The sequence below is a fragment of the Gracilinanus agilis genome, chromosome 1 (genome assembly GCF_016433145.1).
Source record: "Gracilinanus agilis isolate LMUSP501 chromosome 1, AgileGrace, whole genome shotgun sequence".
NCBI classification, from domain to species: Eukaryota; Metazoa; Chordata; class Mammalia; order Didelphimorphia; family Didelphidae; genus Gracilinanus; species Gracilinanus agilis.
This window is the reverse complement of record NC_058130.1, coordinates 785,299,166-785,321,243: the sequence shown is the minus strand read 5'-3', so window position 1 is coordinate 785,321,243 and position 22,078 is coordinate 785,299,166. Positions and strand designations below refer to the sequence as shown.

At 36.4% G+C, this 22,078-nt stretch overlaps 2 protein-coding genes across 2 annotated transcripts in view; both read left to right on the top strand.

Moving 5' to 3' along the window:
• Positions 1 to 10,481, top strand: part of LOC123245772 (vomeronasal type-2 receptor 26-like) — a 51,593-nt gene extending 41,112 nt beyond the window's left edge. The window contains exons 5-6 of the mRNA XM_044674779.1: positions 2,238 to 2,361; positions 9,547 to 10,481. Coding sequence (XP_044530714.1) covers positions 2,238 to 2,361; positions 9,547 to 10,481 — 1,059 coding nt within the window. The remainder of the gene's footprint in view (positions 1 to 2,237; positions 2,362 to 9,546) is intronic.
• The window catches only part of LOC123245883 (immunoglobulin lambda-1 light chain-like), a 1,010,762-nt gene that overhangs the window by 257,642 nt on the left and 731,042 nt on the right, over positions 1 to 22,078 (top strand). The gene's annotated exons all lie outside the window — the stretch shown is intronic.

The following is a 22,078-nucleotide window of genomic DNA, read 5'->3' as shown; positions in this document are numbered from 1 at the left end:
GAAGATACACTCAGGCCAAGGAATTTAAGCAACTCTGTCTCATTTCAAATCAATTTATGCTTGAGTCAAAAGACAGCAGTAGCAATGTCATTTTTCATTCTTTTCAAGTAAGAAGGGCAGCAACCAACCAGCCAATGAAGATCATCAAGACATAACAGTCTCCCTCCCTAATATACCTTAATTAATCTACTTCTATGACCCCTAATGATAAGGTTCAGAGGTGACATGTGAATAGCGTCCCATAAGTTAATATATATGCCACTTATGCTTTATTAGATTTTTATTATGGTTAATTTTTTTACATTTTTATGATTTTCTTACTCATATTTGAGCATCAAAATATATAGCTCAATACTTTTTCATGAGTAATAATTTTTAGTCTTCTACTTAATTAAAGGTCTGCCATTTTTAATTTTGGATTCATCCTAAGTTTTGCTACATAAGTTATTCTGAGTGGTAAACTTAAATCCTTTGCCTTCTAGTATATCATATTTAAAGCTCCATAATCATTTCAAGTGTTAGCTGCTAAACTGTATGTGATCTGGATTATTATTACTCAGGACTTGAATTCTTCATTTCTGGATGCTCTCAGTAGTTTTTTAGGCCTGGAGCTCAGAAGTCTTGTTAGGATTTCCTTGAAAATTTTCATTTTCAGGTTTATCTCCAGAGTCAACAAGTGGATTCATTCTGTTTCCAAAATTCCTCTTGGTTCTAAGAAATGTGGAAAGATTCCTTTTACAATTTGCTGAAATTCAGTGCCAGTTATCTCTTGGCATTTAAGTAGTCCAGTGATTATTAATTTTTTCTTTCCTGTAGATATTTTGTAGTTCTCTTCTCTTAGTTTCCAATATCCCCATATGCTAATGACATTTTCTTTAATATGTTTGCTCATTCTTTCAATATACTTCTTTACTTTGGACTTGTCTGACTTTTGTATCAGTTTCTGGATGTTTCAGGATGGAAGGTTTTCAATTGTCCTTTTCCTGATTTGTTGGAATAAGTATTGTTTCATTCAAGATGTTAGCAATAGCTCAAGGTGAGGATATGAAAAGTTCAGTGTTTTCAAAATGGTCTGATTTTGGGTAAAGTCTGATTGTTCTCCATTTCCTCTCCCGTATAAGGATAGAAGATTTATAGTGGGTAGACTATCCTTCCAACTAATTCAAATGTAAGGGGGGAGATCTGCATTTCTTATGTCAACTATATATATACACTCTGGGATAATACCAGATTACCAATGAAAGAGAGGTTCATACTAGCTTGGTCCTTAATAGTTTATTATGGCTACCTATATTATTGGGTGACTTTACTCATAAGAGGCCAGTCCTCAGCAGTAGCAGGACAAAGCACATGTTGGATCCCTACAACAGTCCCAGGCCAGGTCTACTATTATATAGAAACAGAACCAGAGTCACATGGAAGTTTCCCCATGGGACAGTTGGGACTTCTTTTGCTTTTACTCTTAGTATTTTATGTTCTCTGTGGAATTCTCAGGTTCTGATTCTCTCTACTAATGTGTACCCCCTAGCCCCAGCCTTGTTCTGAACTTTCTGATTTTTTACCTGGGTTTGAGAAACTTTAGGATTATTGAATCACAGTAAATAAATAGGGAAGGTCTCCTGGTTCAGAATTACAGTTTCTTTTGAGTAAGACCTTCCTGACCACATATTCCTCTATTGACATCAGTCTGAAGTAGATACTGGACTTAAGATCCTGCTTTGCCATCAGAATTGAAGCCACAATGTTGCCATTTGTTACTGACCCTGCTTCTCTTAGAACACCACATAGAACCCGAGACCCATCTTTGTCCAAGAAGGCCACCTGTGGGCACACATTCTCTTTCCCCTTCCACTGTGTACTTGTGACAGGAAGTGGAAGAGGCAAGGGAAGAGGCATTTTTTAAGCACCAAATCTATGCCAGATGACTTCTAAATATTATCTCATTTTATCCTTCCAACAATCCTTTGAGGTAAGTATTATTATTAATCTCCTTTGAAAGTTTAATAAACTGATAAAAAGGATAAATAACTTGTTAAGGGTGACACAACTAATATGTTATGCTGGATTTGAATTCAGGACATTTTGTTGCCACACAGCATTCCATTTTTACTCTCACTATTTATGAGAGTGGATGTTGAAGGTATGGTTATATAAAAAATAAGATTATTTTTTTCTGCCCCAAATCTCAACAGCTTCAAGCACAAGATATGTATTCCATTATCGTTTCACTATCTTAGGTTCCCCGTGGAGTATGCAGTGACAGTTGTGATCCTGGATTCAGGAAGATTCCTTTGGAGGGGCAGCCTGTCTGCTGCTTTGACTGCTCTCCTTGCCCAGAAGGGGAGATTTCCAGTCTGATGGGTGAGTTTCTGAAGGAACTCTTTTGTCCTAAACACTGATATAGAAAATATCCAACAGGTTACTCTTGTAAAGTCACCTACAATCCTCAGAAATATTGCTGTCTGAGGAAGAGATTATATCAAACAAAGTAAAAGTAGAGGAATATCCTGAAATAAGTCCCCATTAAATGGCACCTTTGATCCTACACATAATAAGAAGTGTAATATGTAAGAAAAAAGATTTGTTCTTTTATTTCTTTGATTAACTAATATCCCTTAGTTTTGTCCTTGATACGATGGTTAACAAAAATGGAGTTGAACCAAAGTTTCCACAGAGTATAATGTGGCTAGATGAAAGATTTAGTCTTAAATAAAACTGGGGCAGGTAATGCCAGGAAAAAATGTTCTTGCCAGGCAGGAAATACAAGGTTTTGCTTGAAACAAAGCAGTCTGGCTATCTGAGGGTATAGGGTGATGATATGGTTGAGGGATTTAAGGTGAGATTTTTCCTCTGATATTAATCTGCAAAGAGTATTAGGACAAATTGCTTCTATGTTAAACTACGGGGGAGTCCCTGTCGGTTGATTTCTTAGATAGTGATGTAGAGATAAAGAGCACCTAGAAGAGTAGATTAGTGCTGGAAGAGAGGGAATTGTGTGGGCTAAGAAGGTTAGCTTAAGAAAGATCAAAAAAAGATGGCTTAAAGCTGCAGAAATAGGGACAGAAAAGGGTGATTAAATCTTTCCTAGACTCTGATCTAAAAATAAGCCTTTTAACATGGCAGGCTTTGAGGACTACAGAAATCTCCAACAGGGTGTTCTTTTTTTTCTTCCTCTCTCTGTTTTTCTTTTTCTTTGTCTTTGTATCTCTCCCTCTGTCTGTTTCTCTGTCTCTGCCTCTATCTGTCTCTTTCTATTTTTGCCCTTATTTCCATCCCTCTGTGACTTCATACCTCTCTCTCTCTGCCTCTGTCTGTCTGTCTCTCTCCCCACTCCCTACCTTAAGCACTGCCATGAATGATTCGAAACTGAACTAAAATCTAACTTTGTATGTTGCTTTAACTGTGCTTCTTTCCAGCTGTGTTTGTCCATCCACAACTATTTTCTATATCCATCCATAGCAATTCTCTGTATCACATCAAGGAGAAAATAAGACTTTCTCTCTAGGGCTATAGTTCCAAGAATTCACATAACTGTTTCAGAATTTCTGAACTTCTTTCCAAAAGGAGTCAGTCTGAATACCTAGTTACATCTTTGAACAAGGAGCCTTTTGTAAAGGGTTCTCATCAATGGAAGACACTGTTTCTAATTTGCAATTCACTTAATGATAGAATATTTTTTCAATCATGCTTTATTGAGTGATTGTTGTCTACCTATAGTAAGCCACATATGCTTTCCATAATAACCCGATGAAGAGGCCTACACAGTCTGCTGAATTCCAGAGCTATCCCCTGGAGTTGGTAAAGTCCTTCAGATGAAACTATTTGTGGATCACATTGTGCTGTTTGCATTTACTTCTTTAACTTTACAGAGCTTTCTAGTAGGATGCATAGTCCCTCAAGAGAGTTTGGCTCTACTGTTCAGACATTTCAGACAAAGTTGGTAAGGTCTGTGCATTTCCCAGGATATGACATTTGTTTAGAAAGAAAGTCTACAAAGATTGTTAATCTGTATGCATGTCTGGGACAGACAAAGAGGTGAATATGTTTAGCCCAAAGTTGAAAAGGAAAGAAAGAGCAACTTCTAATATATATGGGAAATATGGGAAAATGCTCCTTTCTGACTCAAGGAATATTCTAGAAATGAAGTCTGATGTTTTTAATTGTGATAATTAGATTAAGTCCACAAGGTCCATCTTTAGATTTAATCACCAAAGGTGAGAGCACCTCCAATTCTGGGAGGTCCTAACCCATGTGTGCTAGAGTGAGTGACGAATCAGAATCGACTGACCACCCCCTAGGCAGTCTATGAGAAGCTTCAATTGTGTTTGCACATGCAAATGAGGAGGGAGGCGGCACAGGAAGTGACTCATAAGTGACCCCTTTAAAAGGAGAAGGTCCTCAGTCAGCTGAGAGCTTCTGGTGAAGAGGGAGGCTGATGAAGGAGCTCTTCTGGTAAGTGAAGGAGTGTTGAGACTACTTTAAATATCTTCTTTTGAATTCCACGTGGTGAGTTTAAAGACTGAATCTTCCTGAACTTCTCTTAATAAATTTCTTTTATAGACTCTGTAAATGAATTTTTGCTTGATTCACCTCCAGGCCTCTGGCCCTATGACTCTCGGCTGAGGGTTAATTAGATCTACCTGGATTAATTAGAGAATAATAGTAAATTACCTACTGGCTTAGATTCTTATTTCCTTACTTCCTCTCTCCTTAATTGTAAAAAAACTTCCATAAAAGTCAATTTTTGACTAGAGATTATTCTTAATTGAGGATTGATAATAGTTCAATCCTCTGGTGACTATCTTTTAATATATTGAACCCAAAAAAACCCTTTTTCCTCTTTATATAATCACCAAATTTTGTCCTTCTGTTATTTTCTGCCAATGGAGTATAAGAGTCTCCAAAGAACTGAAATTGAAAATTACTCCAAAAGCAATTATGTTGTGAACAGATTTTTATCTGATAATCAGGGAAGTCATTAAAAAAGCACAGGAGTATAAGATATATAAGAGTAAACAAATCAAGATAGAAGGTGTGTTAGTTAAAATCACCTGGGGTTCTATTTGGAAGGACTGAACCTCAATATAGTGTTTGACAAACTTCTGTGGATCTGTGGGGGTCCTTAAAACTACATTTCCCACGGTCCAACAGGTTTCATGGGTTTCCTGTTTTGGATGATGTATTAAAGGTGAGGGACTGTTTTAAGTAGGGGGAAGTGACTTGGATCTTCCTCTTGAGTTACCTGAGCTAGAGGAGAGAGGAAGGTAAATGACTGAGGTGAGGTTGGAATAGGTTTTTCTTAGAGGCGTGTGGTCAGTTTATCTCTATCAGCATGGCTTTTATTAAAATACTATTCTCCCTTTTGATCTTGGCCCTCATCATTTTTAATCATAACAAAGGAAATGAGATAGTCATAAGGTGAGGGTGGATGATGTGAAGTGGTCAATCAGAGGGCTTCTTCGATGTGCTCATGTGAGGAGTTAATGAGGAAAGTCTTTAGTGCATTGGACAGACCAGCTATGATCTCCCAAAATCATGGGAGACAAGATTAAGAGTCCCACAGTTCAGGTAACCAAAAATGAACTATGATCTGCAACAATGGAAGGAAAATCCAAATCAATAAATTTTTCTGCATCTGAATATTCGAATTTGAGGAAGTGAAACTGACTAGGAAGGAAGGAATTGTGAAAGAAGCCAAGTCAGGATGGTTTAAAAAAATGAATCAAGGCAATGAGTGTTCAGTGACTTCTTTGAATTTTGTGTTTCTTTCTTTCCTTTTTTGTGAAGATAGTTTACTTTACCAATTATATGTAATAACAAATTTCCACAAAAGTTGTCTGAAGTAATAAACTCCAAAATTATCTATCTTCCCTCCCTTCTCTCCTTATCTCCCTGAGCTGGCAAGCAATTAATTTTGGGTTATACATGCATTATCACACAAAATACATTTCCAAATTGTTCATTTTCATAAGAGAATAGTCATTTATAACCAAAACCCATAAATAAAAACCCAAATAAACTACAGTGAAAAAATGTATGTCTTGATCTGCATTCCCATTCCAAAAGTTTGAATGCTGTGTTTATTTCTGGTCTAGAATGTGAATGGGCAGGAGGTATTTAATTCTTGGGTTGTTAATGTAAAATGATTTGTATATTTTATTCTTTTCTAATTTATATGCCTGATTTCAGAGGAAAAGTGGTCACCACTGGGTCAGTGATGAAAACTAAGATCTTTAAAGATCACTTTTATCACATTCTTTAGTTCACTCAAGAATGACAGAGCAATTACATGATTCTGCAAATTCCCCTGTGAGTGATCCAAAGACTGATACCCATATCTTTCTCTCTCCCTTATTGTTCAGCTCACATATAAATTTTGAACTACATAATGACTCAGAAGTATCAGACTTCCTAGAGAATACTAGTGGCCTTTTACTTAGGGGCATTTTACACCAATTTAAAGAAGTTAGTGATAGTTCTAGGGGCTCTGATTGTGCCTGAAACTTCATTGGAAAAGAGAACTGCTGGATTAGGAAGTGGTTCTGCCAATGCAGGTCAGCAATTTATCTGAGCCTTATTGTATGAGAATTTTCTAAAACATTGAGAAGTGGAGTGACTTCCATGGGATTACAAGAGTATTTATATAAGAGGAAGAACTTGAACCCTGGTCTTTTTTGTTTTGCAATTATTTCTCCATCAATTACCCCACACTGTACATGCAATATAGTCTTAAAATGAACAAACTCTGGAGATTAAGTAATAAGGCATAGTTAGGATGGATTCAGATACACCGGGATCAAAGTGCTTATGAAGAAAATATGGAATCAGATTTTGGGAGACTTGATGCTCTCATGATTCATCCAATCACATTTCACTTGGTCCTTGTCTTAGGTTGTATTCAAGTCAAGATAGGAGGGAAATGAGGAAAGTAGAGAAAAGGCTGATTTTTCTGAATTTTATTCCATTGTTTCAATGTGAGGATGCATGGATCTCTCCCTTTCAGTAAATGTTGTTTCTTGATTTGCTAATGCTGTCATGGATATTAATAATGACATTAAAAGAAAATCTAGCATTTACATAGAGTTTCAATCTCATATTATATATATACATATATTTTTTTCTCCTTTGTGCCTCACAACAACCCTATGAGGTAGATGTTATTGTAGCCATAATTTCATTGACTGGGAAATTAAAACAGACAAAAATGAAATGGCTTGCCCAGGATAACACTAGAACTCTTTGAGTCAGGATTTGAACTTGGGAATTCCTGACTCCAAGTCTTCCGCCCTGTTCATGTTCTCACCTACTGACATAAACTAAATACTAAAATTTGGGGATTTCTTTAGGAATTTTTGTCATCACCAGCAAAAGGGTTTCCTTGGATTTTTTCCTCTGATGTCACAGAGATAATTCAAGTGTTGGTTTTTACTTTTTTTGGTAATGGAAACTATAGATTACAGAAAAGATAAAAGCAAAGAAGGAAGAAAGTGAATACCAATGGAAGGGACAGTTTGCTAACAGTCAGGATGGCTCCAGGTTTTGAGTATTTCTAGAATGTCATCTCCATGGTAAATTTCAAGTAGCTCTCATAAATCTGAGTGAGAGTTTAAAAATATGCTCAATCGTTTATTCTAAAAATGGGTGAAAAAATCAATCTATGATCCAATGAGAAATCAACTTTAAGCAATCTGACCAAAACATGATAATAAAGGGATATAAATTTCTCTGATGAACATATTTTGTTATGGCATCAGTTTCCTTAGGATCAACAAGAGGTCCCCTTGGAAAGTAAAAGAGCATAGCCATGTAAGAAATCTTCTAGCCTTGGAAACTAAGGAGATGTCCATTAATTGGGAAATGGCTAGACAAATTATGGCATATGTTGGTGATGGAATATCATTGTGCTGTAAGAAATGATGAGCTGGAAGATTTCAGAAAAAGCTTGAAGAATTCACATGAACTGATGCACAGCAAAATAAGTAGATCTAGGAGAACATTGAATACAGTAACAGTAATATTATATGATGATCAACTGTGAAATAATACATTATTATTAGCAATGCAATGATCAAGGACAATTCTGAAGCACTTGTGACAAGGAATGTTATCAATCTCCAGAAAAAAAGTGTTGGAGTTGGATGCAGATCAAATAATACTATTTTTTCATATGAGGTTACATATGGTTTTATTTTAGAGTTTTTACTTTATTTGAGTGTATTCTTATAGCAATAACCTGTATGGAAGTATATATAAAGCCAAGATCCAATTGCTTATCATCTCCTATAATGGGGGAGGTAAAGAAGGAAGGGAGATAATTTGGATCTTATAATGTCAGGAAAAGGTATTTTGAAAATCACTATTATATGTAATTGGGAAAATAAAATATCATTAAATATAAAAAACATGGAAAGACCTGCATCAAAGTTCTAAAGAGTGAAGTGAGTAGAACCAAGAGAACATTACATAGGGAATAGAAATATTGTTTCAAGAATGACTTGTGTATATCCACCTTCAGAGAAAGAACTGATAAATATAAATATGCAACACATAGCTTTATATATATATATGTATATATATACATATATATATTTTTTTTCAAATGATGCCTTCTCTAACATGGAGAGGGGAGGGAGAAAGGGAGTTACCTGAGTATTTTAATGGAAAAAATGAGCAAAGAAATTTAAATTAGAAAAAAGAAATTGAATTCAGAAGCAATAAAAAGAAAACACCTGCCAGCTTTTCAATAAATCATCAATTAACCAATCAATAGCCATTTAGTATGTGATGGTCTTAATGATAAAGGGTGAGTATGCATCAAGGAAAAAGAACTAATTGCTGCATTGAAGGAACTTCCATGCCAACAGAAGGGTCAACAAGAACATACAGGCATCTATGAAATATGTATAAAATGCATAGAAGTTAGTTGTAGAAAGTTGTGCACTGGTTGCTGTGAAGAATGAGGAAAGATTAATTTAGGCAGCCAACAGGTATAGAATTGTTGCCAAAGACAGTGAATACAGAAGAGATCTTTATGTATTAAAGGGTCCAGTTTTTATGTTCATTGCAATAAGACAATAGAAAGAAAGGGACAGGTATCAGCAATTAATTAAAAGTAATACATAGAGGGGGCAGCTGGGTAGCTCAGTGGAGTGAGAGTCAGGCCTAGAGACAGGAGGTCCTAGGTTCAAACCCGGCCTCAGCCACTTCCTAGCTGTGTGACCCTGAGCAAGTCACTTGACCCCCATTGCCCACCCTTACCAATCTTCCACCTATGAGACAATACACCGAAGTACAAGGGTAAAAAAAAAAAAAAGTAATACATAGAACCAAAGTGATCTAAGCAAAACCACTAGTTATATAGACATGAAGAAAGTGAGATTAGCCTTGAATGTCATGTTACTTATCTGTTATATTTCTCTCATTTAAGAAGGGGGTATTGTGTCCTGTTGAGCAGAAAGAATTATTTCAGATAGCATGACTATTTCTCATGTCTGATGATAGAGATAATATTTTGAATCTAAACACTGATTCTTTTTTATCCTGTAGATGCAGAGCATTGTATGAAGTGTCCAGAAGATAAATATCCAAATAAGCAGAGAGACTGCTGTATCCCCAAGGCTGTGACCTTTTTGAGTGTGAAAGAACATTTGGGGATGACTTTGACCTGTATGGCTATTTCGTTCTCCTTACTGACTGCTCTAGTTCTGTCGGTCTTTGTAAAGTTCCAGAACACTCCCATAGTCAAAGCCAATAACAGGACTCTCAGCTATACTCTCCTTATCTCCCTTATTTTCTGTTTCCTCTGCTCCTTGCTCTTTATAGGGCATCCTTCAATTGTCACCTGTCTCCTCCAACAAACAGTATTTGCAGTTGTGTTTACAGTGGCTGTTTCCTCCATTTTAGCCAAAACTATTATAGTGGTTCTGGCTTTCAGAGGTATAAGGCCAGGGAGCAAAATACGTATGTTCATGCATCCTAGAGTGTCCATCTATGTTGTTCTCATCTGTTCAGGGATCCAAGTGATTTTCTGTGGCATTTGGCTTGGGACCTATCCCCCCTTTCCAGAAGCAGACACTCACTCTGAATATGGCCACATAATTATTAGATGTAATGAGGGCTCCACCTTTGCCTTTTACTGTATCTTGGGCTACATGGGCTTTCTGGCCCTGGCAACCTTTATTGTAGCTTTTCTGGCCAGAGACCTTCCTGACACCTTCAATGAAGCCAAGTTTATCACTTTCAGCATGCTGGTGTTTTGCAGTGTCTGGGCCACTTTTCTTCCCACATATCAGAGCAGCAAAGGGAAGGCCATGGTTACTGTGGAGATCTTCTCTATCTTGGCCTCCAGTGCTGGGTTACTGGGCTGCATTTTTATTCCCAAATGTTATGTGATCCTCCTGAAGCCAAACAGAAATACCCAGGAACAGATCAAGAATAAAAGGGATTCCAGAGGCAAGTTTTTTTCTGGAGAAGACCCTTAAAACTTTGAGTTCAAATAGGCTTGAAGATTAATAAACATTAATGTGTCGTAGAGATATTTATCAGTTTGGATGATATTTAAATGCTAGTTAGTATATTCCAACACTGTCAATATGGTCAAATTACACTCACATAGATGTCCTGGTTCCCTATGTGCAAAACAATGCAGTTTTATGAATATTGCTATTTGGTGCACACTGATTCCAACATGGTAAGAAATTCTAGGTTGTCCAGATTTTCTTTTTTTTTTCTTTCAATTGTGGTGCAATAGGTGCAAATCAACCCTGCAAAGCCTTACTGCAGAATTTCTGACAGTTGAAAAGGGTTTAGATCCCTGACTAGAGGCAGTAGATCCTGGAGACTTGGTCAGAGTAGGAGGGTCAACTGAGCTCGGTCTTTGGACTGAAAACCTGGCCTTGATTCTGCAGCTTTTCTCTTAAGATTTGTAGCTTAGCCAATTCCTCTGGATCTCCCTGACATTCCCTATCCCAATCATCATTTCCCTTCCTGAATTTCCTGTGGGATTTGGAAGAAGGGTGGATCTGGAAAGTAGCATTCAAACTTCGTAGACTTAGTTTCCCTAGTCCAGTAGGGCTTATCCTTGATACAAATTATCTCCTGTATCATCGTATACAACTTTCCTAACCTTAAAGGCAACAAAAGCTCTTGGGAATGTGTGGGGCAGGTCCTTTCTCAGTCTCTCATTCCTGTGTCCCTCCCCCTCCTGAAGCTTCTCCCTAGGCAATTGTTAGAGATACCTCGTATCCCTCTGTCCTTTACAATCAACCCTGAAACTCAATAAACCCTGTTTGTCACTTAATCAAACCTTTGGCTAAATCATTGAATGAATGATTGATTGAGGGGAGTTGGAGGCATCCATCTTGGAGGAAGTGGTGATCTCAATACTTCCTCTGGACTCTTCTTTTGTGAACCTGAGAAACTGACTAGAAAGCCCTCTAGTCAGTTTCAAGCCATTTCTGGCTGGCCCCAACCTTTTGTCTGTAGAAGGGCTCTTCCTACCTGGTGGGCTCTGTCTGTTTCCCTTCAGTGTCTCTGTCTCAAACCTGTGTACCCAGTCTGTGTCTCCCTGCTGAAGCTGCCTGCCCAATTACTTCATCCTCTCCCTTTGCTACTCTTTATACTTCAGTGATTTATATTTCCCTAAACTCAGTCATTCCCTTACACCTCCTACCACCTCGATTTACTACCTCTATCATTGTACCCTCCTTTCCCACCTACTAACCTAGGGACTCACACACCCCATCCACCTGCTTTAGTCCCTTATTATCACCCTGCCTTAATCCACATATTACACAATCAATCAATATTTATTAAGCTCCTACACCCTATCAGGCATGATAACTCCAGATTTTGAAAATGTTCAAAGTTCTCAGTATGACCTTTTTGACAATGAGAATTGGGAGACTGTAAGAGGGAGATTTTTAGGTATTTTATAAATATATATTTAAAGTGTGGCCACCAGGAATCAAAAATTCATATTGATTCCATAATTAAAATAGACCCAAGTCAGCATCCAGTTTAAGGTAGTTTATTTACAATTAGGAAGGTAAATATAAGTAATTAGAGAGAGGGAGAGGCTGGTCCAGGCCTGGAGAGGCCTGGACAGAGAGAGAAGGTTAAAAGGCTAATTAAACTAGGTTACAAGCCACAAGACTTTAGAAATCAGAGAGGCTATAAGCCTACTTAAGGCAGAGTTTGGATACGCCAAGGTAGGCCAAGGAAGTCAGCCTAACTTACCCACATGACAATTCAGAGTAGAAGCATTCTGAGGTCTCAGCTGAGCACCTTCAGCCCCAAATCCAAAGCCAGAACTCCTGAACTCACGAACTCCTAAACTCCTGAACTCCCGAACTCACAGAACCCACCAAACTCACGAACTAACTTTACCAGGTTGTAACCCACGTATTTAAAGAGATAGCGTCTCTCGTCATTTCCTGTGGGCCACCTGTAATTCAAGTGGACCAATGGCCGCCTCTACACTGATTTTGGACTGCCCAAAGGGTAGTCCCTTTTTCTTGATTTGATACTTATTGTCATGTGTGGTTAACTTATCTCCCCTCCCCTTTTGAGGGAGGTGGGGATGATATAATCTAGATGCCTAGGGTAAGTAGATTTTTTGACTATGAATGGGCTAGAGTTAATTTCCTTTTCACAAGACCAAGAGTTATGAAGAAACTCTCCCATTTCCCATACTTGGTGCCAATTACTAACAATGGTTCTTTCACCACTGGAATCAACCTCAACTTAAATGACTGAACTCCTGAAACTTTGTTATCCATAACTCCTGTGAGAATGAGATTGCAGAGTGGAATTCTAACTGCAGAGAGGGGGTCAGGCCACAGCTCATAATTCCATAGGGCCCCCAGAGAACTCTGAGAGAGGGAGCAGTTATAGGCAGTTATATCCTGGGTTGGTAGTAAGCAGGTCACTCTGTTTGCTGAGTCCTAGGTCCTGGTTGCTCTGGGGGGCTACAGGCTTGAATCTGAAAAAATCCATTTTAGTTCCTAGCTGCCAACCTGCTTTACCTTGATTTGACATTTAATCAACATCACAGTTATCTCTATTTAGTCATTTAGATATAGGAGAAGATTATTTATAGGCTTAGAGAGCAGACTAGGTATACAAGTTACCTTTCCCCTTTGGGGGGAGGGGCTGCTTGGACATAACAGTTTGAGGGCTCCCCAAACCTTGTTCATCCTTATTTGATCTTCCTTCCTCCCCTTCCCCACTTATCATTAAACATTTAATCAATTGGGAGTGGTGTTTGGCTATATTTAGGGAAATACTCACAACTTCCTCAAGCTGAGTTCCTCCTGCCTTTTAGCCCAAAGTAAGACCCTTCCTCTGTGCCTTAAAACTTCAAAGACATCAAGCTTCTCCTATTCTCTCCTACTCAAACCTGTGGGGAAATAGTTTAGAGAAAGTTATCATCTTTAGGAGTTTTGTCCTTCCTAGTTTCCTGACTGAGCCTAGAAGATAACAGAGCAACCTCCATATTGTAACTGATTTTCTAACTGCTTGGTGGGAGGGGGGAAGTAAAGGAGCACTCAGCAAGATCGTGCCCCTCCCTTCATTCAAGCCTGTTTGAGAGCCTGTGCGTGTGTGCTCTCCATAAACCAAAAGATTAATGGGACCTGATCACTACAGAGCACTGGCATTTTACAGCTTCCCAAATATAACAGTCCACAGGGTATGAATTATTCTGTTTACCCAATTTCAAGAGATATTCTATAAAAATTAGTTCCTTTCATCCAATGACCCAGAATCCAAATGATCCTTTAAATTTGATTAAGGAATTATTCATATCAGTTAACATTTAATTGACTAATTATCCCACCAAATACATTCAATGGAGATGCTGGGTTGCTACATGCTGGCAGTGAAAATGGTGGAGTAAAGGACACTCCACTTTTCTAAGTCATGTATCATTTTGAATTAATCTTAGTAAAAGATATGATATTGGCATACACTAATCTATGCCAGACAACTTTCAAGTTTTTCCAACAATTTTTTGAAATATTGAATTCTGATCCCCAAAGCTCAAATTTTTATATTTATCAAACACAAAGTTACTGTAATAATTTATTATCATGTCCTGTATGTCTACTCTCTTTCAGGGGTCCACCTTTCTATTTCTTAACCACTACCAAAGAGTTTTTATAATCATCACCTAATAATACAGGTTAAAATTTGTTACTCTTAGACCACCTTTACATTTTTCACCAATTCTTTTAAAATTTGTAACCTTTTTTCTCTCCAAATGAATTTTGTCATTATTTTAGCTCAGTAAAATTTTTTTCGGTAATTTAATTTAGATGGCCTTGAATAAGTAGATTTGTTTAGGTAGAAGTGTAATTTTATTACATTGACTCCTCTGCCTAATAATGAACTAATATTTCTCCAATTATGTAAATCTAGCTTTATTTATATGAAGCCTTTTGTAATTATATTTATGTAATTCCTGAATTTGTTGTCAGATACATTGCCAAGTATTTTATGCTGTCTCAAGTTGTTTTAAGTAAAATAACTCCTACTATCTCTTCTTACAGGCTTTGCTTGTGATATATAGATATGTTTGTGATGAGTATGGTCAAATTTTATATCCTGCTCCTTTCCCAAAAGCATTAATTGTTTTACCTCTTACATAGTTAAACTGTTTTTAAATGAATCTATAGGACTTTCTATATACCATTATATTGTTGAGAAAAAGATATAGTTTTATTACCTCTTTGCCCATTCTGATTTCTTCCATTTTTTCTTCTTTTATAGCCATTGCTAGCATTTTCAATATATTAAATAACATTGGTGATACTACATATCATTTTCCCTCCTAGTCTTATAAGGAAGACTTTTAACATCCTCATTATAGATATTGTTTGCTGGTGAGTTTAAGCACACATTACTTATTATTCTAAGAGTAAAACAATATATTCCAATGCATTTAAGTGTTTTTTAACCTTTAACTTTTATCATAGAATCAATATGTTGTATTGGTTCCATGGCAGAAGAGTGGTAAGTGCTAGGCAATGGGGGTTAACTGACTTGTCCAGAGTAACACAGCTAGGAAGTGTGTCAAGGCCAGATTTGAACCAATGACCTCTCATCCTCGAGACCTGAGCCACTTAACTAACATCATCTTTAATAGGCATTAATGTTGCATTTTGTCAAAAGCTTTTTTCTGCATCTACTAATATAATTATACAATTTTAGTTGATGTAATCACTTATATTAATAATTTTCCTTATATTAAACCATGCCTGCATGCATGAAATAAATCCTGGTTGGTCATAATTTATGACTTTTTGATATATTGTTTTAATCTCCTGGTTAATATTTGATTTAGGATTTTTTCATCTGTATCATTCATAACATTGGCCTATAATTTTCTATTCTTTTTGCTCTTTAAGACTTAGGAATCACCACATTACTTTAATAAAACAAGTTTGGGAGGATTCATTCTTTATCAAGTATTCTAGATAATCTCTTTAATATTAGAATGTTTCATAAAATCCAGTTGTAAATCCATCTTGTTGAGATAGATTTTTTAGTACGTTAATTTATGGCTTGTTCAATTTCTTCATCTAAAATAAATTTAATTATTCTATTTTCTCCTCTGTTAGTAAGGGTAATTTATATTTTCATAAGTATTCTTTGATTTCATTTAAATTTTCATTTTTTTGGCATATAATTGGGAAAATAACTCCTAATAATTACTTTGATTTCATCTTCAATATTGATAATTTACCCTTTCATTTATGATGGTAGTGATTTTGTTTTTTTCTCTTTTGAAAGCCTTATTAATTACTATTTTATTTATTTTGTCAGGTTTTTGCAAAAACTAATACTTAGATTCATTTATTAATTCAATGATTCTCTTTGTATACAATTTTATCAATTTCAACTTTAATTTTTAAGGTTCTCCAATTTGGTATTTAATGGGAAGAATAACAATACACTGGAAGGGTAAAGAGGTTGGAGAGAGGAAATATTTCATACTTAAGTGCATTGAAATCAACTTAAAGAGGGAAGAACAATTAGATTCATTGGGACAGAGAACTGATTCATTCCCTATATAGAAATAGAAGAGTAACAAAAGGACTAGTGGGGAGGGAAGCAACACTAGGAAGGGAGAGGGTGGGGATGTAGCTTAAAAAGACCCGAAAGAAGTATTTCATCTTCTTTAGAGGTGATGTCTTCCTTTTCATCTTTGATACTGATAATTTGGTTTTCTTTTTTCCTTTTTTATTAGATTAACCAGTACTTTATCTACTTTATTTGTCTTTTCAAAGTACCAGCTTCTAGACTTATTTATTAATTCAATTGTTCTTTCACTTTCAATTTTATTAATTTCTCATTTAATTCTTAGCATTTTTCATTTAGTTTTTATCTGGGAATTTTTAATTTGTTCTCTTTATTGATTTTTTAAATTTGTATGCTCAGTTCTTTGACCTCTACCCTCCCTCATTTGTTGATAAATGCACTCAAGGTTAAATTTCTCCTTGAGTACTGCTTTTGCTGCATCCCATACATTTTAATATGATATCTCATCATAGTCATTCTCTTCAATGAAATTATTGTTTCCTATGATTTGTTCTTTAACTCACAAATATTGGAGAATCATATTATTTAATTTCCAATTAACTTTTACTTTGTCTTTCCAGTTCTAATTATTATTTTCATTGCATTACTATCTGAAAATTGTTTATTATTTCTGTTTTTTTTATTCATTTGCCATATTTTTATGCCCTAGTATATGGTCAGTCTTTGTGAATGTACCATGTGCTGCTGGAAAGAAGGTATATTTCTTTTTGTTCCTATTTATTTTTCTCCGCATATCTATTAACTCCAATTTTTCTAAGATTTCATTCACATCTTTTACTTCTTTATTATTTATTTTTGGTTTGATTTTTCTAGATCTGATAGAGGAAGTTCAGGTCTCCAACTAGTATAGTTTTGCTATCTATTTCCTCATTAAGCTCTAATAGTTTCGCCTTTAAAAATCTGAATGCTATACCATTTGGTGCATACATGTTGAGTACTGTTATTTCCTCATTGTTTATACTGCCCTTTATCAGGATGTAATTACCTTCCCTATCCATTTTAATCAGCTGTATTTTAACTTTGGCTTTGTCAGATATTATCATTGAGACTCCTGCCTTCTTCTTCTCAGCTAATGCCCAGTAGATTTTGCTCCAGTTTTTTACCTTTACCTTGTGTGTGTCTACCTTCCTCATGTGTTTCTTGGAGATAATATATGCTAGGATTTAGGTGTCTAATCCACTCTGCTATTTGCTTTCATTTTTATGGGTGAATTCATCCCATTCACATTCAGAGTTATGATTACCACCTGTGTATTTCCCATCATTTTGATTTCTTCTCCTAGTCCTACCCTTTCTTCTTTCACTATTCCCTTCTATAAGAGTGTTTTTCTTTTAATCAATCCATATAATCCTCACCCTTGTTTTACTTCCCTTTCCACCTTCTCCAGTCTTATTCCCCTTATTTTTCTTTAGGGTCTATTAAATTCCCTCCCCCATTTCTTTCCCTCCCTTTTTGTACTCAGTGCCTCACTCCTTGGTTTTTCCCCTCTCATTTTTCCTGAAGGTAAGATAAATTTTGATACCCCAATGGATCCAGATACCCTTCCCTCTCAGAGTTGATTCCACAGAGAGTAAGGTTTATGTATTACCTATTAAAACTTTATTCCTCTCCTTCTTGTATTCTTCTCCTCCCTTTTCCATGTTCCTCTTTATGTGGAATAGATTATCCTATTTTTCTTATTCCTTCAAGTTTCTCTTGGTGCAATCTTCTATTCCTCCATTTCTTTTTTTTCACATAACATCTTTAATCAGTACCCCAACCTCTACCTGTCAATAATTCTTCTAACTATTATAATAGTGAACACAGTTTTTGACAGTTAAAAATAACATTTTTTCCATATAGGAATATAAATGATCTGACCTTATTGAAGCCCTCAAAAAAAGAAAAAAAATCCCCCCTTTTTCTTATTTACCTTTTTATGTTTCTCTTGATGTTTGTATTTGGACATCAAATTTTCCATTGAGATCTGGTCTTTTCTTTATAAATACTTAGGAATCTTCTATTTTGTTAAATGCCCATAATTTCCCCTGGATGTATATAGTCAGTTTTGATGACTAGGTGATCCTTGGTTGTAGACCCATTTCTCTTGCATTTCCTGATAATATATTCCAAGGCTTGAAGTCCTTTTTTGTGAAGGCAGTGAGATCCTGTGTAATCCTGACTACTGCTCCTTGATATCTGAATTGTCTCTTTCTGGCTAATTGTAATATTTTCTCTTTAATTTGGAAGTCCTTGAATTTGGGGAATACATTTTTAGGGATGTTGAGGGTTTAATGTACAGGGTTGTCTATGGATTCTTTCCATGTCTATTTTGCTCTCTTGTTGAAGAACATTGGGGCAGTTTTCTTGGATAGTTTTCTGTAGAATTATGGCAATATTTCTGTTTGTTTCTAGATTTTCAGGTAGACCTATGATGCTCAAGTTGTCTCATCCAGGTCATTCATCTTCTCAATGAGATATTTCATGTTTCCTTTATTTTGTCATTCTTTTGATTTTCACTTATTAATTCTTGCTGTCATGCCAGATCATTAGCTTCTACTTGCCCAATTCTGGTCTTTAAAGCCTGTTTTTCAGCTCTGATGTTTTCATTTTCCTTTTCAGTTTCCTCTATCCTACTTTACATGGCTTGTAGCTGTTAAATTCTGATCTCCAATTTGCTTATAATTTCTTTTGATTTCTGGGTTTCTTTTCCAAGAGAGAATTTCTGTCTTTTAAGCTGTCATTTTCTTTTTAAATTATTTCCAACTTTTCCTGCCAAGTTTCTTCTATCTTTCTAATTTGGTTCATAATTGAAAATCTGGGCTCCTCAAGAGCTTGTGAACAATTTCCCTTTTTTTGGAAGATTAGGATGTGTTTTCTTGTTTTTCTTCTACTACTGTCTCCTCTGTATTCTGGAGTTTTTCAGCATAAAAATTATCTAGAGTCAAGTTTTTTATTTCTTGTCTTTTTTTATAGTTGTGGATTGTAGTTCTTGGGTGTTGGTGGCCATGGCTTTGTTCCTTCCCGGTCAAAAGTCTGAGTTAGGAAGGTGGGCCATCTTTGTAGTGATCTCTACAGAGGCGTTTGCCCTGAGGCTATTTTTCGAGTTTCTGTGGTGGCATCTGCTGTGGGCATCCCTGTGCTGTCTCAGTGCCCAAGCTCCACATTGCTCAGCCTCCTGTAGTCCCAAGTCTCCCTGCTATTAGGGGTAAGTTTGTGGTTTCCTCAGCCAGCCCCCAAGAAACCTAGACGTTGCCCCCCAACTCCAAATTTAGCACTGTAGGTGGAGTTGTGGAGGGATGATGTGCTCACATTTTGGTGGGATTAATTTTGCCCCCTTTTAGCATGAAAATGCCTAAACTCTGCGTACCTTCAATGTTGCATACTACAGTGGAGCCCCTTTGCTCATTTGATTTTGGTCTTTCCTTTTGAGGCACTTTATATTTTTTGATGGAGAGGGAGAGGAAGAACTGTGCTTCTACTCTGGGGCCATCTTAACCCAGAAAAAACACCAAGGCTTGCTCTTTGTTAACACCTCTGATGTCTTATGCTTTATGACCTCTGAAGTTCCTTATAACTCTAGTCATCCTTAAAATAGGGATTCATGGACAGATGCAAATCTACTGACATTCTGAGTGGAAGAGTGATGCTTGTGCATATCTGTAGGAGATGTAAAGTAAAAGTAAGGAGATAGGAGTATTAGCTTTGACATAAAAACACCAGAATTTGCTAATCCACATAATTCAAATTCATTCCAGTGAAATTTTTTCCTGGGAATTAATTTCCTCATAGGTAGAATAAAGCTGTTAAATCAGACTCCAGGGTCTCTGTCAATTCTAAATTCTTTACTCTCTCTTCAACAAAAGAGCAAAATGTATATCCACAGAGCCTTTAATTATAGCATTACTCAGGTAGGGCATATGAGTCAGCTTGTCTCTGGAATTATAGTTATAGGTGTAATGAGCAAAAGATGAAATGACTGATGAAACAAAGGTTTGTTCAGAGCATATTGATTTATTGAGTAATGCATGACAACTGCCCCAAAATTGATCCTTCCCCTGTTTATGATTGAAACCCCAATACAGGAGGAGGCAGACATTTATGCATTAAAAACAATTAACCAATTTAGACCAACTAATTACAAGGAAACAATAAAATATTAGATCTTATGATTTCTAAGTGGAGAAAAATTAGGGATTTTCAAAGTTGGGAGGGGGACGGTGAAATAGAATTCAGGAAAAGAGGTGTACCACTCTTTCCCAAGTATCTGTAAACAATGAAAGGAACATGAAAATAACAACTTAACAACTGATTGGTCAGGATAGGTCCAGTTTTTAGATAAGATATTTGAATTACTTAAGATATACAATTATAAGAAAACTATATTAATCTTAGAATCTGACTATATTTTCAATTAGTATAAACTAGGTTCTTGGAAAAGGGACTCACATATGCAGGTGGTCCAGTTTCCCAGGGTTGACTTAAACCATGTGATAAGATTCTTTTCCCCCTTTTCCTATAGCTGAATAAACTTCTAACAAGACAGAATTTGGACTAGGCCCAAAAGTGAATAGAAAGGGAAAGGAACTAGCTCTAGAATGAGTCACAAGATAGAGTCTATATAGTTCTCTCAGTTTTCACTATTAACCATTTGATGTCCTAATTCCCCCAATTCCCTCAATATGACTTTTTAAAAATAAAAGTCATTAATATATTGTTCTAAGTAATCTTTGAGGCCTCTTTTATTATTGAGACTGTGATGGTACTATAATTTCCAAGGAGTCATGGGGAAAATGGCAGATAAATTTTGTGAGCAGTGTACATGGCTCTTTGGAATAGATACACAGAGTGTGAGGTATGAAACCTGGCTTATATTGGACCTGGTACAAGGAAGTGACTGGACTTCAAAGCCATCGCTTTTACAATCTGTCAGGAAAAATACTGTCATCGAAGTATATTTTTTAAAATTTTGTCACTTACTACAGAATGTTTCATGAACTTTAATCCTCACAGGCCATTTACTGAATACAGGATACAGAAATTACTAGAAAGGCCCCTCTATACTGTAGACTGCTGGGAATAAAACAAAAAAATATGCCCTTTGATACTGAGATACAGCTGGAGATACCTCAGGCAATCTGGTCCCCAGAGTTATTCATGGACGAAGAATTCTCTTTGGAGATTGCAGTAAGAGGAGTGGTCCTCATCAGTATCTACAATAAGGATTTTGGGGGAGTTCAACCTGAACTATAAAATGATCACTTATCTTGTATTAATGGCCTTGTCTTAGACATGGGCCACACTAATGTCCAATTGTGTTTCATCAGCTTTGGCAGGCAGATGAGAACCTAGTCATCTACAGAAGGACAGGTCATTTCTGAGACTGGACAGTTCCTAAATAAGTTGATTAAAGCAACTGACTGCTCTAGTCTGTGGGACATTTTGGTTTCCTCATGCTTGGATATGTGACTAATTTGCAGAGAGATGTTGCCCCATATTCAGAACAGTATTTCTCAACTGATTTCTTCCCTTGTTATATCTTTGTTGCTGCAAATTCCAGGCTCTGTACTCAAGAGAGAGAAGCATCCCTGTTTCCACCAGATTAACCCTATTATTTCCCAAGATGGAGATCTGGTGATTGGGATCTTCTTATCTTTATTCTCAGTTGAAGTGAACATGGTAACAGGAGAAGAATTATTTAAAAGTCCTCCTAACAAAGCTTGTAAGCCTTATCAGTAAGTACCTCTCTGTCTCTGTGTGACCTCATTTTCAATGAGATGATTACAAAAGAAGTCCTTATAGATGGAACAGAATTGTAGACCCATGCATCATGAGGAAATGGGTGCCCTCCACTTCTCCTCTCTGAATTATTCTTATATTCTTGTCAATTTCCCCTATATCTGATTGATTTCCAAAGTTGAATAGTGAAAACTTCTCTACTTTCTCCTCCTTCATTTCCTAAAAAGGGCATGTACCAGAGTCTTAGTCCTGAGAAGGC